This window comes from Ahaetulla prasina, chromosome 1 (genome assembly GCF_028640845.1).
Source record: "Ahaetulla prasina isolate Xishuangbanna chromosome 1, ASM2864084v1, whole genome shotgun sequence".
NCBI classification, from domain to species: Eukaryota; Metazoa; Chordata; class Lepidosauria; order Squamata; family Colubridae; genus Ahaetulla; species Ahaetulla prasina.
The window spans coordinates 141,802,714-141,818,551 of NC_080539.1; the positions used below are offsets into that span (position 1 = coordinate 141,802,714).

Sequence of the window (15,838 nt, forward strand, 5' to 3'; positions counted from 1 at the left end):
GATCTATAAAATTAAATTAAGTTTTATGTAGAGGCCTGAATCATTGGGCACTCCGTAATAATGTGTCCTCTCAATCATTATCTTGACCTGATCACTTGGGTAGGAGCAAAACCAGTGTAAACATGTCCCCCAACTCCTAACTCTCAGGGGGTCCAGAAAGTATTATGGTCAAAAAGCCTCTGAAAGATCTAGAATTCTAGGATAAGGAGGGTGGCACCTATGCATCTTCTTCCTATCACAAAACAGCTGTAATTTGTTTTTTGAATTCATTTTTTTAAAGAAGGTAATGAAGCATTTTCACTTCCATTTCTTGGGATTTCATTTGTGATTCTTTAACAGCTTTCCTACTGCATGCCCACTAAAATGACACACCGTAATGGTATCCCAAATGAAATAATTCAATCTGGTTTATTTTGTTTTAGAAACAGAAAAATCTCTTTCAGCACTTGAATCGTTGTAAAATAAAAAGGAAAACAAATTTTAAATTAGCATAAAATTTATTAGGGCAGTTTTGAATATAATGCAATCCTATGGGAAAGTGGTCTGGAAGATTAACACGGGAATGGCTGGCAGCATACCATTTATTAAGAAAAATCTGACTTTTTTATCAGGAATTTATATGATGGTTTTTCTCCCATGTGCTTTAGAACTTCAGAGGAACGATATCAATATTGACATAATATTGGATTAAAGAAAATACTTCAATTACAAAATATTTTAATGTAAACATGTAAGTTGTTAAACAATGTAAGTTGTTAACATTTAAGTTCTGAGGTATTGAAGACCTTGTATTTAATGACTGTGAAAGTGTAACATGCCATACTAAAAATTAAGGTTTTTTGTTTCAACTAACTCATCAATGAACCTTGTGATTCAATCTTTGCTATAAATCATTCTGCAGACATTGCAGATCTACTTATGTAAGGTTTACTCTGATTTGAATACTGAACTTGACATTCACATGCATGGACACAGACACATATAAAAACCTCAGGGGAGTTGAGATTATTATGGTAAAAACCAACCCTTGCCTGCTTATGTTGACAAAGCATCCAGTATCCTGGCTTGTCTTATATCCTTAGAGGACTCACATGCTTTAAATTAAGACTCATTTTCTAAAACACCTTATTTTTGCACCGCCCAGTGATCATAAAATGGTGTCATAATAGAAGCAGAAAAAACTATGGATGTGTGATTTTCTAAAACCAGGACTTTTCAAGAATCTGATAGCAGCAACAGCATCAGTAGTTCATTAAGACAGACATTTTGGGTCATCCATTACAAGTAGCATATGTGTTTTATGACTGTGCGGTTGTAGAAGATAAAACAACTCTGCCTTTTGCTACATAAAATATGTAAATACTGAAAAGGCAATGAGAGTAATTCAATATGTTGCACCATATCCAGATTTAATAAAACAATTGTCTAGGCCTAAGAATCTTGCCTGGAGATGAGTTGGAAGTTACCTCCTCTTTGCATATGGATTTCTTCCCTAACTTCTATTTTCCCTAACACTAGTTTAGTGGTGATTTGTAAAATGACAAAATGCGGTTAACTTGTTTGAAAGTTGCAAACCATGTTATGAGGCATTAGAAGTTATTAGTTCCCAAAGTGACAAGTATGGTTAGAGAAAATCAGGAAATAGGGACTATACATGCAAGAAGAGATAAAATGGCAAGCCCATGTCAATTTCCTGAACACCCAAGTTGTGAGAAAAGTCATGGTAGCTTGATTCATACATAAAACTAACTCTTAACTGGTGAGTTTGCATATGATGTACATGTGGTTGCTACTGAAAATTGTAGATAGAGAATAATTCTGCACTTCCAATAAAAAAATATATTATGTACAAAGTTACATATTTCCTTTAGAGAAGGAAAAACTAAAAAGCAGATAGACTGTGATGAATTACGAATGAGGATTTATTATGAAAAAGGGAGAAATATTGTGAAATAAGTGATCTTTTTGTGATTGGAGTTCAAATGATTTCTTTGGCTTGCTATGTCATATTTTTTATTATTATTTTTAAAATATGAAGCATCAAAGTGAATTTGAGCAAATCTCAAATTTAATATACAAATACATAAAAACCCAATTCCAAAACTTCCATCTAGCCAATGTTTTGGAATGATTATTATATACATATACGGCAGTGTTCTGCAATAACTATACCATTAAGCTTTATGAAAGCTGCCCATCAGTCTAATTTGTAAGGTATTTACAACACTGAAAGGTTTTTAGAAGTCACTCCCTCACCCAGGTTTCACTTGTTTTTATACAAAAAATTCCCAAACTTTTGCATAATTCCTCGAAATTTGTTTTCGTTTGGATGCAGTGGGTGATATAAACCAGGATTGTAAGTAAGCACCTGATTGCTCCTTCCATAATTATTATGGGTGGTCTTGCTATTTCCCTCTGGCAAATGACTGCTGGCTTTGGTTGTGTTGCTCATTGGCTGAGCCGAGTTTTCTATTTTGCAGAATGGTTCAAAGCGACTGTAAACCCGCCTTTCAGTGAAGCGAGGTCTTATGAGCTCTTCATGAGGCTTTGGGCTGGGCAGGCGAGAGCCTGGCCCACCCATTCTTTGCGGAGGGATTGCTTGAACAGGCTGGGCTACTCGCTCACGGTTTGCATTGGCACGCAACTCTCTAACATCTTGGTACTGAATTTGTTCTGTATTAAATCTGGGGGCTGAAGGGTCACCAGGAGGTACTTCTAACAGGATGCTTTCCAAGGGTTTCACGGTAGGCCCTCTTTTAGCATTTTCATCGGATGGAGCTTTTGGAGGCCTGGGAGACTTGGGGGGCTTGGGAGACTTGGGAGATTTGGGTGATTTAGGCCTGATGGCAATATCTTCTTTACTCTTATGTAGGCTCCCTTGTGAATTTGATGAGGAGGTTCTTTTCCTTCTAGGAGAACAATCCATCTTTGTTTCAGAGGTTTTGGGTTTTTGATTTTCATCACATTCTGACGTCAAAGTGTCAGAACTGCTACACATTCTATAAAAAGCAGGAGTTTTGTTTTTGGACAAATTTTCCTTCTTTTCTGGTGTAAGGTTCAACAAAGACCTTAGTTTCTGTGATCCCTTTTTCAGGAAATTTGGGGAATGCTTATTTTCTTTCTTTGACAAGGCATCTTTATTAGGTTCTTCTTTGCTAGATTCAACTAGTGCAGCTACAGAAACAGCCTTGGCACTAGGCGACTCTTTTGGTTCGATTTCATAGTTTTTATCCTTATCTGACACGTGATTTGTTGTACTGTGCAAGCTTTTTGAGTTTTTACAGCTATCTTCTAGAGGGGGCTTTGGATGCTTAAATCTATTCCTATTTAATGTACTGTAAATATAACTGGATGCCTCTTTGCTGTCACCATGATCCATAATAGACTTTGAATGATCAAACATAGGAAAACTTCGCCTTTTCAACATATTTTCATTTTGAGGATTCTTTCGAAATTCTCCTGGCTTGCTTCTGTTTAGAGAAGAATATATATAAGGAGGTTTCTCCTTAGAAACAGGTAATGCTGCACTTGGCTTTATATCTTCTGAAATCTGCAAGGTATGATTTTTTACTATATCAGGCTCCAGTGGGATGTTAGGGCTTGGTTCAGCCTTAGTGCCATCGGTTTCATCTTTCTGTTTAAGGTTATGATTGGGGGTTGCTTTAGGTGTTTCACTGCCTTCTGAACCAATGATCGTTGAATTGGAAGAACTGGCACAGCTGTTTACTTCTTTCTGTTCTGGCAATGTGGGCTTGAAAACAAACGAGGAGCGAAGCCGAGAATGGGCATAAAGGGCATGGGCTTTGATATTATCTGCTGCATCATAACTCTCGGCCCTATCTCCTAACCCTGAACCGTTTGAATCCGCCGGGAAATCTGACTGGTCGTTTAAATATGATTCAATGCGCCAGTTGCGTAGGAAAGATTTTGTGGTGCGCTCAAGGGTTGGCATTCTCTGCTGGAGAAAACGGATATGGCTGTCAGTGCCATTGAAAGATCTCCGTATAATCGAGTTCCTGTCTGCGATATTGAGCTTTGGCGGTGGAAATCGGTCAGCTAAGCTCTGTTGAGGCACCTTGTGATTGGTATGGCTCCCGTGCAATGAAGATACAATACTGAGGCTATCGGAAGGTACTTTCCAAAGGTTTGATGGATTATTTGCCCGATTAGTTGTTCTATTGAGCATCAAATAAGGAGTCCTTTCTGGCTTCTCCCCTGCATAACTGTGCCTTTTCCAATGTTCATTTACATCATTGGGCTGATACTGCTGTATTCTATTCTGCATATGGAAACCTGGAGCAAATGGGGGTTTATGAAGGTGATGATTTCTAGGATTGAACTGGTCATTTTCATTTATTCCATATCTAGCAGTATGTCGTGTGTTCAGAATGGTGGGATCCAAATTATGAATTTTGTCTTGCCACCCGGAATGGTTACGCTGACTGGAAATGGAAGCTAAAGAAGAACGTGAGTGCTGATAGGCTTCATTTTCCCAGAGTGCTCGGCAGCTATTGATTCTAACTAATTCAGGAGCAAATGAACTGGGAACAGAAGAACGGGCATACAGTGTCCTAAATTCTTCATCAAATGATTCAACAAGCTGTCCTGTGATTATCTGGACCATACTGAGATTGGCTTTTTCAAATGACCACATAAAGCTGAAAGTTAAAAAGAAGAAGATAATTAACCATTTAAATCAGGAATAGATAAAATGTGATATATTTGTGACAGGGTTTTGTTTTGAAACTACTACATTCGGAGATCAAAATCTCTAAAGGATGAAAGAAAAGTTATGAAAGAACCCAAAACAGCTATCTGAAAGCTCCTTAGGAAAAATGATATTCCTGATAAAATAAGAGGCTAGATGTTAACAGAAAAAAATCATGTTGATAAAAATATGGAATGTACGATGGATATAATGATCATTCAGAGATAATATATTTCAAGTACTCTAAAGAACTATCAAGAGTACATGGGATAGATAATTATAGTTATCATCAAAACTTCAATTACATTTCCCAAAATTACAAATTTTCTCTATTATTTGTAAAACATGGGCATTTTGTTAGGTTACATCTAAGTAAACGGAACCTGTTCTGCAATTAATCTGCCTGCATTATTTAACAAGTGTCTAAATTGTTCCAACATTACTTCCATAATTTAGTTGTGAGACAGAATTCTAAAAATAATGGTTTTAGCCTAACTACCTAATATAGTTAGCACTGCAAACCAAAAATTGTCATTTTTTTTCGCAATCCAGTTCTGATGCATCAATTAGGCAATATGCACTCAGTATGACTTGCATGGAAGGCTAACAACAACATCTCTTTATTACTAATTGAAACTGTCAATTTCTACACAAGCCTAAAAAAGGGGGCTCCTGTATTAGAAGTTCATTCCTTAAATAATGCCTGAAGAAGACATTTTAGCTATTTTGACTTTAGGCTGACAGCTTGAAATCTGAAGCACTATTTGCACATCAGTTGTTGAAGCTTGCTCAGCCTTAATACTATATGGAAAAAACGTGAAGAAATCTTGTTCACTTTCTCTTCTCTGCAACAGCATGGGGAGGTCATAAAAGTCAAGATGAGAGTCATGACAGAGAAACTGAAGCCATATTACTTTGTACATGTGTGCCACATAAATACAGGAAGGATAGGATTTTGATCACATGTCTTTGACACCTATATTGACTTTTAAATTCCCCCACAGATGCTACTGTGTCTCTACCATATAGAAATGTTTCAAAAGCAGCAGCAAATTAAGAATGACAGATCTGAACAATAATGTGATGTATTAATTTTGTTTGCATGCCTGTTTGATTCATGTGGCTGCCCGTCTCTAACACAGAGACTCTGGGTGGTTAACAACATATGAAAAATATATTAAGAGCATAAAAGCTAAAATATATATAATGACCACCAAGGTAAAAGCTATATATAACAAATCAAACAACAACGTCACAACCCTGACACTCAGGAACACATCCAGGTCTTCAATGCTTTTGAAAAGGCCAGCATGTTGGTACAAAATCTAAACTTGGGCGTATGTTATAGATATAATGCATAATTATATAGCTTTGGCATAATTGTATTTCTTCTTTTAATGTTTTAATTGTTTCCATTTGCACAAAGTATTATCAAAGGATCCTTGTACAAATTCCTTTCAGCTGCATTATGGATGGTATAAATGTGTTTGGCCTTGAGCTAAGGCAATGGAAAGGATATAAAAGCAGCCTTAAAATACATGAATAAATATTACATATAAAATTAAAATGCGTTCAGTTTCAGAATGTGGGACATGGAACAATGGAATAAATAACAGGAAGGGCTATTTTTTTACTGTTTTTAAAATCTTTTTTTATTCCTTTTTCTCATTAGACTGGGATCCTGAGGGGAAGGAGGGAGAGTTTTTATTTTGATTAATCAGTGCAATGTTCTAGGAATCACTCTAAAGACCAGACTGTAACATTTCCACCCTGGCTGGATGACTTTGGGCCTGTCCTTTCTCTAAGCCCTAGGAATAAGAAAATAGCAAACCACCTCTGAAAATGTTGCTAAAATAACTGCAGGAACATGTCTGAGCAATTGCCAGAGACCAAGGACAATTCAAAGGTACCATATATATTATTCATTTATAGTTTGCTCCTTGTGTATATGAACTTCCTTCTTCCAAAGAGTTCCAGATGATAAGTAAACACCTAAACTGAGGACATCCAATGCTGAGCAACCATTAAAGAAAAACAGATAATTCACTTGATCAGTTCTGTCATTGGAGAGTAGAATATCCCAGGACAGCTACTCTGAACTTTCTAAACAATGCCTGTTATTAAGATTCACAGGTATTAATTGTCACTATTTACTATCTATGAAACAGAGATATTATGTTAGGTGAAAAGACTGCTTGCCCTAAAATACACACTAAAATTGTACAAAATTGAAATATGATTAGAAATCATGTCAGAAAGCTTGTGTTTTTAATTCTTCTGTCTCTTTCCCCACTGCCCTGCCTCTTAAGGACAGAGTGGGCATAGGTAGTGATATGAATGATATTACTGGATTGGGGTCAGAGGGTAAAAAGGGTAGGGCTTGCATTACAACACTGCAATTCTAATTTCATCAATCTGACCTCCAATAAATGAAGATATTTGTAGCTCAGGATTGAACTGTGGGGTCCTTGATGTTCTCTAAGCTTGGTTGTTTTCTTGCATTTCATTACTCAACTAGGTAACATCATCAGTGCTAGAAGGTTGTGGAACACTCCCACCAACACTGACAGGACAAGCCATCTGTATATAAACAGAGAGCAACTCCATTCCCTTATAGCTCTGATGGCACTTTTTGGGTAATGAAACATCTGCAAGAAAACACAATCTGACTTCCTTTCACGCCCATCAAAGAAAAGTCAACACTTCACTCATTATAGTCTTTTAAGCTCTGAAACCTGCATCCCAAATAAACCCTGTCCTTGTCCTCAACATGCTACACTATACTGTAGTTTGAGTAGCTTTTAACTGACAGAAGTTGTATTATCCTCAATCAGAATAACAGAAAGAAATGTAGTATTTTCATTTATATTGAAAATAAATAAGTGTATAAATTCGTACCTGTAGGTACCATACATAACTTTCTTACAGTCAACAAGAAGAAACTTTTGCTCCATTTTTCCATGAAATTTTGCCCCTGACTTGGAGAAATAATCTTGTCCTTGTACAGTACGTACTCTCATGTTCTGAAAAACAAGGCAAAACATAACATAAAAAACTAGAATGCTGTATTACTGAAACTGCATCCCAAGTGTATTTACTTAGAAGTAACTCCCCAGAGGCTTAATACTAAGCAGGTTTGTATAAAATTGCATTTTAAGAATACATTATACACCACACACTTAGTCATGTATTTTCTTTCCCTGGGACATCTTTAGATGAGTTCAGTAAACTGTATCGTCTAGTGAGCGAGTTTAGGAATACAGATTATTTTAAATTCTTTTATTGCATGCACAAATTATTTCAATATTCATTTAGCCAGCAGTTATGTGCATGCAGAAAATGTCTTCCATATATAATCTTTCAGACAGATGTGAGACATCTAGCAGTCACGGCATTACATAATAATGCTGGTAGCATAGATCAAATTGGCCACAAAGATGACGAAAGTTCTTGAGAGGGCAAATCGCCACCTTCTTCAAAGCAGGTGGAACATCCCCTGATTCAAAGAAGCATTCACCACCACATGCATCTACCTACATGTCATCTTCTGGGAGGCCTAGTCTATCTAGAGAAACAAAGATCTAGAACACAGGTGGCAGAACTGAGAGATGTCAAGTTCTCTGTCCCAAGAACTGACAGGCTTGAGATCTTCCCAGCTAACCAAGCAAGTTCAGATCTCAGACAACTCCATGGGATCTGAACAGCTAGAATCCAACTCTGAGTGACTTTATCCAATAGTTTAATTCTCATAGTGACATTGCAAAGATTGCCCTGGCTCCTCCTTACCTAAAAGGGATCAAGTCGCCTTAAAGAAGGCTACCAGTCAATGATCTGCAGATGCAATGAGAATGGAAATATAAATACATGCTGCTGCTTTTATTGTCACGAAGTACTCCTTAATAAAGGCTCCTATGTGTGTTTGGTTGAATTTATTCTTTGTTTTCCTCCAGGGACAAAACTGACTTGCAACAGAGTATAAACAATGGAAAAGCTCATAGTAGAAGAATTTATATCTCAGTATATGATGGATTTAAAAAAAGTTCCATAATCTGATAGGTTTGTTTAGCCATCACTCTCACACATGTGTGACTACCCATTCATGGAAGAATACTCCAAAGTAGAATATAAATTATGTTCTGTATATCACTTTTAATCATCTTCTTACCGTACTTTGGGGGGAAAAACAATTGAGAGCACTACACATTCAATATGTAACATGAACTGGAATATTTCCTTTTGGAATGTTTTGCAGATTCTGCTATTAAATAATTTAATTATATAACACAGGATATGTGTTATCAACTTTATGTTGGCATAAAATAATGAGCTGTAACTGAAAGTGCAAAATATTAACATTGGTACCTTACAGAACCTCACTGACATCAATAAAATTTACTTTTGAAATGCAATTATTGTTATTACTACTAACAGTAATAATAGCAGCAGTATTGTACACAGTATTATTCTTCCTTCCTAATGGTGCATAGGATCAGACTGTAATCTGGTCACTAGGAAAAATGCTAGAAATTAATAGCATACAATTTCCAGTAGTAATCATCTCATCAATATAATTTATAACGTAATAAAACATTTCATGTATTTGAAACTTCATTATCTCTGTATGAAGCATTCATTATTAAGCACATGAAGCTAGCGTGTTACTACTTGCCTAAATATTTGAATTGTCAGATTCATCAGGTTAATTGGAAAACATTTTGTAAATGAACTGTTTTAGCACTTTTTTAAAAAAAGAAAACCACATTGAAGCATCCTCTCCAGAAATCATAATCCCATGGTAGCTATTAACAAGCCTTGTTCCCATTATGTCCAACTTCTCCTTCTCCTTGTTACATGGCTTAGGTTTTTCACTGTTTTTTAATGCATGGCAGATCATAATTTTTATAATTAATTCTTAAAGTGGGCAAAGAAAGGTTTGCAATTTTTTCTGTAAGCGAACTTTCATCTAAAATTTTAGGCTGTCCTAAAGCTTCAGATTCAATCTTGCGTCAGTGTGTAGGAATGAAACATAGCAACTATCCACATTGCCTTTAAGAAACAAGTATGTGGTATCATGGAAGGATGCCATGCTTCATGGTATTGCAGAAAGGTGTTATGCATTCACTGCCAAATACGCTAACAAGATAACAAGTTCACACAATTTACAAAACAGTACATTAAGGCATATTGTTCAGCTGAAAGTAAATGAGGAAATTGGACTGAGAGTGGAAGAAAGAAAAGATGGGAGAAGGAAATTGTCAGAGTGCGCACAGTGTGACTATTTTGAGACAACCCAGGAGCAAAATACAGTATATATTTTCAAATAGTGGCTTATCTACAAGGAATATATACGTATATGTACTAGGCAAAGTCAGGCAATCAATCATCAACTATAGTACGGAAGCATACATGGAGAGAGAATTGCCCTCATAGGGCCTCTCTTATAAAACAGTCTCTTAAAGTGATAATAGTTAAATAACCCTGCTGACTCATTCTCATTATTATTTCAGTATTACAGCATTACAGCAGCTGTTCAGTTATTAAATCATTACCTTAATCGAAATATTTACTGGTTTAGAAAAAAACAAAACAAATGAAACTACTTCATAAGTGTTTTGAGCTAGTTTGTAATTACAGTATAAAATCTGCATCTAACATTCTAATAAACTGTACATTATAAAGCAAGAGAATGTAAACTTTTCATTCATTTGTTTGAATTCCCAATACATTAAACATTGCACTTCTAATCTAGACTTACCCTGAGCCTTTGGACTTGGCAACCTTGTTTCTCTGTCATCTTAAGAAAATGGCTGAAGTTTGATTCGTCTAGCAGAAGATAGACTGAAATTCCTCTGGTAGATGCTTCTACAATTTCTTTGAAAATATCTACATCTGTAAATATATCCATAACTATGGCAATAACCTAGATGAGGGAAGAAAGAGAAAATTGTACCATTTTATATGTTAACCATAACTAATGGTTAAAATATTACAGCTTCTTGTAATACACCATTCTAATACTGCATACAGGGTGATTCTATTTATAATGCACATAGGATGATACTATTTATTAATATGAGGCCTTACATATATACCTGTAAACAATCTTTAGGCACTTCAAGCAAAAATAAGTAACAAACTACAATAAAATTTAAATTTCATTTAAATCAGAGAGCTTAATAAAATAACAAATTTTATTTATGCCTAAAAGGTCCAAAAGCATAAACATAATTTAAACTTCGCAGTGGATAAAACACTGTTTATCAAGTAAAATACTTAATAGATTATATAACAGACTTAAATTTGAGCTCATTGATTTGTCACTAAAAGCCTTGTTTTATGGTTAAAATCTGGCTGTTGCCACTGTAATTTTAGGATTTTCATCTGCAAGAACATTTTTATATACCCAAAAGCATCCTTTCCTAGTTTCGATTTTTAAATAAGCCAGACAACATTTTGCTGAAGAATCTTATAAAATTAACAATACAACAAAATATGATCCACTCTTTCAGGATCAGTACCATTACAGGGATAAAATCTTGGAGAAGTAGAAATTTTTTGATATCTACTACATAGCATATTTGATGATGACATATCACTGAAGAATAAATAATAAGGAACAATGCCAATATGACTAATTGTTTCAGTCACCTATTTAAACCATAAACCTACAAAGGAGTCATGTGAGATTTCCTGAAGCAATCCTTCCTTGTTCTTAGAAATATATTACTTGTAATCAAAACTTAAGAGTGCTTAACCAGACCTTTTTTATCAAAGGGCACTGCCCAGTTTCCATGAGATTAACAGAATTTGGATCACAGCTTGGATCACTTAAAAATACCTTTAAAAATTCACCTGCAGTTGTACTATGGTATTAGTAAATGTGATCCAAACTGGAATTCCATATAAAATTTGAGATGTAATTCTGGCATTAAAAATGTTTATTGCTACAGAACAATTTTCCTTCTTTTGAGTAAAAATACTGAAGCAAGGCCATCATAGTAGATTTTGCGTTCAAAAGTTTTACCTTACAATGATATTGCCAAGTTAGAGCAGGGTTAAATAAAATGCCAAATAAGTAAAATTCTCTACCTGTGTTATTATATGATTTTGAATTTTCCAAATAAACTTCTTTACTTTTTTCCCCCAAAAACCAAAATTTTAGTTTTATCATAGTTAATTTGTAATAGATTTTCTTGACAATACAATATATCAGGTCCAATTTAATAGGTGAAAGAAGATTATCATCATCTGTAAATAACAAAGCACAAATTTCCCTTTTAGCTAATAATGGACAACGGCCCTCAACCTGACGTGTGATCTCCAGTTCATTAATGGAAAGGTTATATAATGCAATCTTGTCTCAATCTGTTGTTTCATTGAAATGTCATCTCTAAGGGAACCTTTTTTGTTTTATCTAAGTTGCATTATACTATCTTAATATAGTACCCTCATTAGATGTGTAAGATGCCTGTCAATCAAACAAAGTTTGGTTCTGTTAACAAATCAAACAATCTGAAGTTTAGAGCAGTTAAAACACACACAAATAAACTACCAACTGTTCCTATAACTCATTAATTTTAAAAGTGCAAATATAAAATATCTAATTCATAAAAGGTGGAGCTGAAATAAATGAGTTTTTCAAACCTGTTTAAATATCTGCCACAACCAATTTTAAATGAACCATAATAGATTGGTCTATTTTTAAATAATCATTTTCTTCTTTATGCAAGAGAACAACTGTGAGATGATTTCTGAATTCTTGCATGAAAACATCAGGTGTATTTTTTTAAATCGGTAAGAATTAATTCTTTCGAACACTTGGCTTTATTATCATTAATTTGGCACCCAAACTGATATTCATGTACATGGATTGCAGTATAAGCTAGCCAGCTGACAAGGACAATATACTTAGTTACTAAAAATGTTGTAGATTCTTAAACTATAATTGTTCATTTCAAAGTATCAGAAGGCTCTTTAGATTAACACATTAAGACAACTATCTTGATGATGTCATGCAATTCCATGGCTTTTGTTATGGGGCTGATAGGAGCGACTGAATGAAGCATTTTATGAAAGCAGAAAATTGCTACAAAAATAGCATTATTTTAAATTATGGAATCATAGAATGATAGGATTCTGGAAATTTTCTAGATCACCGTTTCCCAGACAAATAGCTATCAAATCTCTGTCAACAATAGTCTACCATTTCTTTTTTTTTATTTAATTTTGTCACAACAATATACATAAAAATTGTCATAGTAAAAAAAGAAAAACATATCACGAAATATATATATATATATATATATATATATATATATATATATATATATATATATATATATATATATATATATATATATATATATATATATATATATATATATATATAGGTCTTTGGTTGTTCGGGTTTTCTCCCGTAAAATTGGAAGTGTCTTGGCGACGTTTCAAGTCTCATTCGTCATCTTCAGGCTTCAGCTTCGTGCTTCTGGGAGCAATGTGTGATCGCAGCTGTTTCTTCCTTTTAACTGCTAGTGGGGTTTGAACTGATTGGGTGGGAGCTTGGCTGTGCTCTGATTGGATGGGGTTTTCTGTGCTCTGATTGGCTGGGGGTGTGTCCTGTGTTGGTGGGGGCTTGGTTGTGCTCAGTCTAGTCTGTGCTGCAGGGGGATTTGAGCTGGTGAGCTGCATAGCTGTTGTTTGGCTTTGTGGTCGTGCTACATCTTCATAGTGGGTGTCAGTCTGCTGCATGTATGGATTGGAGGGGTTTGAAATGGCTAATGTTGCAGCTGCGGTCTGGCTTCTGGTCCTTGGTCGTGCTTCATGATCAGTGTGGGTTTGGGTCTGCTTTCTGGGTGGATGTGCGGTGGTGACATCCTGTGTGGACCTTGTGAGTGTGGGTCTGGTGTCATTCCTCGTGTTAGGGACTCGTTTGTCAATAAGGGCGGGTTTCCAAATGGCTGGTAGGCGGGAGGTGTCATCTCGTTTGTTCATGCTGTGTGGGCGTTTTTCTATCTCAATGGCTTCTCTGATTATTCTGTTGTTAAAGTGTTCAGTTTTGGCGATAGTTCTGGTCTTTTTTAAGTCAATATCATGTCCTGTGACTTTAAAGTGTTGGACCAGGGAAGAAGTTGGTTCCTCTTTTTTGAATGAGTTCTTGTGTTCTTCAATGCGTGCACTTATTCTTCTGTTGGTTTGTCCAATGTATGTGGTGGGGCAGGCGGTGCATGGGATTTCATATACTCCTTGATTTTCTAACTCAAGAAAACTTGGGGGCAACCAACCCAAACAGAGCACAACCAAGCCCCCACCCAAACAGGACACACCCCCAGCCAATCAGAGCACAAAAAAACCCCCATCCAATCAGAGCACAGCCAAGCTCCCACCCAATCAGTTCAAACCCCCACTAGCAGTTAAAAAGGAAGAAACAGCTACAATCACACATTGCTCCCAGAAGCACGAAGCTGAAGCCTGAAGATGACGAATGAGACTTCGTCGAAACGTCGCCAAGACACTTCCAATTTTATGCGGGAGAAAACCCGAATAACCAAAGACCTACATATATATATATATGTATATATAAGTAATATATATGCATAGCTATATTAATTAGATATAATAAAGAGAACAATAGGACAGGAACGGTAGGCACTTTTGTGCTCTTATGCACGCCCCTTATAGTCCTTTTAGGAATGGGGTGAGGTCAATAGTAGACAGTTTTTGGTTGAAGATTTTGGGATTTTTTGTAGAGACTATGGAGTCAGGTAATGAGTTCCAAGCATTAACAACTCTGTTGCAGAAGTCATATTTTCTGCAATCAAGTTTGAAGCGGTTGACATTAAGCTTGAATCTATTTTTTGCTCTTGTAATATTGCGATTGAAGCTGAAGTAGTCATTTACAGGAAGGATATTGCAATAGATGATTTTGTGTGTTAAACACAGGTCATGTCGAAGTCGATGTAATTGTAAGTTTTCTAATCCCAGGATTTCAAGCCTGGTGGCATAAGGTATTTTGTTGTTTTCGGAGGAGTGAAGAACTCTTCTAGTAAAATATTTCTGGATGCGTTCTATTGTATTTATGTCAGAGATGTGGTGTGGGTTCCAGACTGATGAGCAGTATTCAAGAATAGGTCTGGCAAATGTTTTGTATGCTCTAGTTAGTAGTGTAGAGTTTTTGGAAAAGAAGCTGCGTAAAATTAGGTTAACTACTTTTAGAGCCTTTTTTGCTATGTAGTTGCAGTGGGCTTTGGCATTTAGGTCATTTGATATGAGAACTCCAAGATCTTTGACAGGGTGAGGGTCGTCAGTAAGGTAATGACCATCAAGTTTGTACTTGTTGATAGGATTCTTTTTTCCAATATGTAAGACTGAGCATTTGCTGGTAGAGATTTGTTGCCAAGTTTTAGACCAATCGGAAACTAAGTCGAGGTCTTCTTGAAGGGTAGAAGTATTGTTAGTGGTATTAAATAGTTTGACATCGTCAGCAAAGAGAACACAATAACTTGAGATGAGGTCACAGAGATCATTTATGTATAGTATGAAGAGCGTTGGACCAAGAACACTACCTTGGGGAACGCCACTTTTGACAGGAACAGGATTTGATATAGCATTGCCAATTTTGACCACTTGTTGTCTGTTTGACAGGAAGGCGTTTATCTCAATGGCTTCTCTGATTATTCTGTTGTTAAAGTGTTCAGTTTTGGCGATAGTTCTGGTCTTTTTAAAGTCAATATCATGTCCTGTGACTTTAAAGTGTTGGACCAGGGAAGAAGTTGGTTCCTCTTTTTTGAATGAGTTCTTGTGTTCTTCAATGCGTGCACTTATTCTTCTGTTGGTTTGTCCAATGTATGTGGTGGGGCAGGCGGTGCATGGGATTTCATATACTCCTTGATTTTCTAACTCAAGAAAACTTGGGGGCAACCAACCCAAACAGAGCACAACCAAGCCCCCACCCAAACAGGACACACCCCCAGCCAATCAGAGCACAAAAAAACCCCCATCCAAACAGAGCACAAAAACCCCCATCCAATCAGAGCACAAAAACCCCCATCCAATCAGAGCACAGCCAAGCTCCCACCCAATCAGTTCAAACCCCCACTAGCAGTTAAAAAGGAAGAAACAGCTGCAATCACA

The 15,838-nt window shown here is 36.1% G+C and overlaps 1 protein-coding gene across 2 annotated transcripts in view; it reads right to left on the reverse strand.

Annotated features, from left to right (window-relative positions):
- Positions 1-508: 508 nt before the first annotated feature.
- Positions 509-15,838, reverse strand: part of FAM83B (family with sequence similarity 83 member B) — a 49,405-nt gene continuing 34,075 nt past the window's right edge. The window contains exons 3-5 of one of the 2 annotated variants that reach the window (XM_058176933.1): positions 10,464-10,628; positions 7,607-7,731; positions 509-4,658 (exon numbers count right to left, since the gene is read on the reverse strand). In XM_058176933.1, the coding sequence (XP_058032916.1) occupies positions 2,264-4,658; positions 7,607-7,731; positions 10,464-10,628 (2,685 nt within the window). In that variant the 3' untranslated portion in view covers positions 509-2,263. The remainder of the gene's footprint in view (positions 4,659-7,606; positions 7,732-10,463; positions 10,629-15,838) is intronic. The other variant, XM_058176924.1, reaches the window with a different exon arrangement.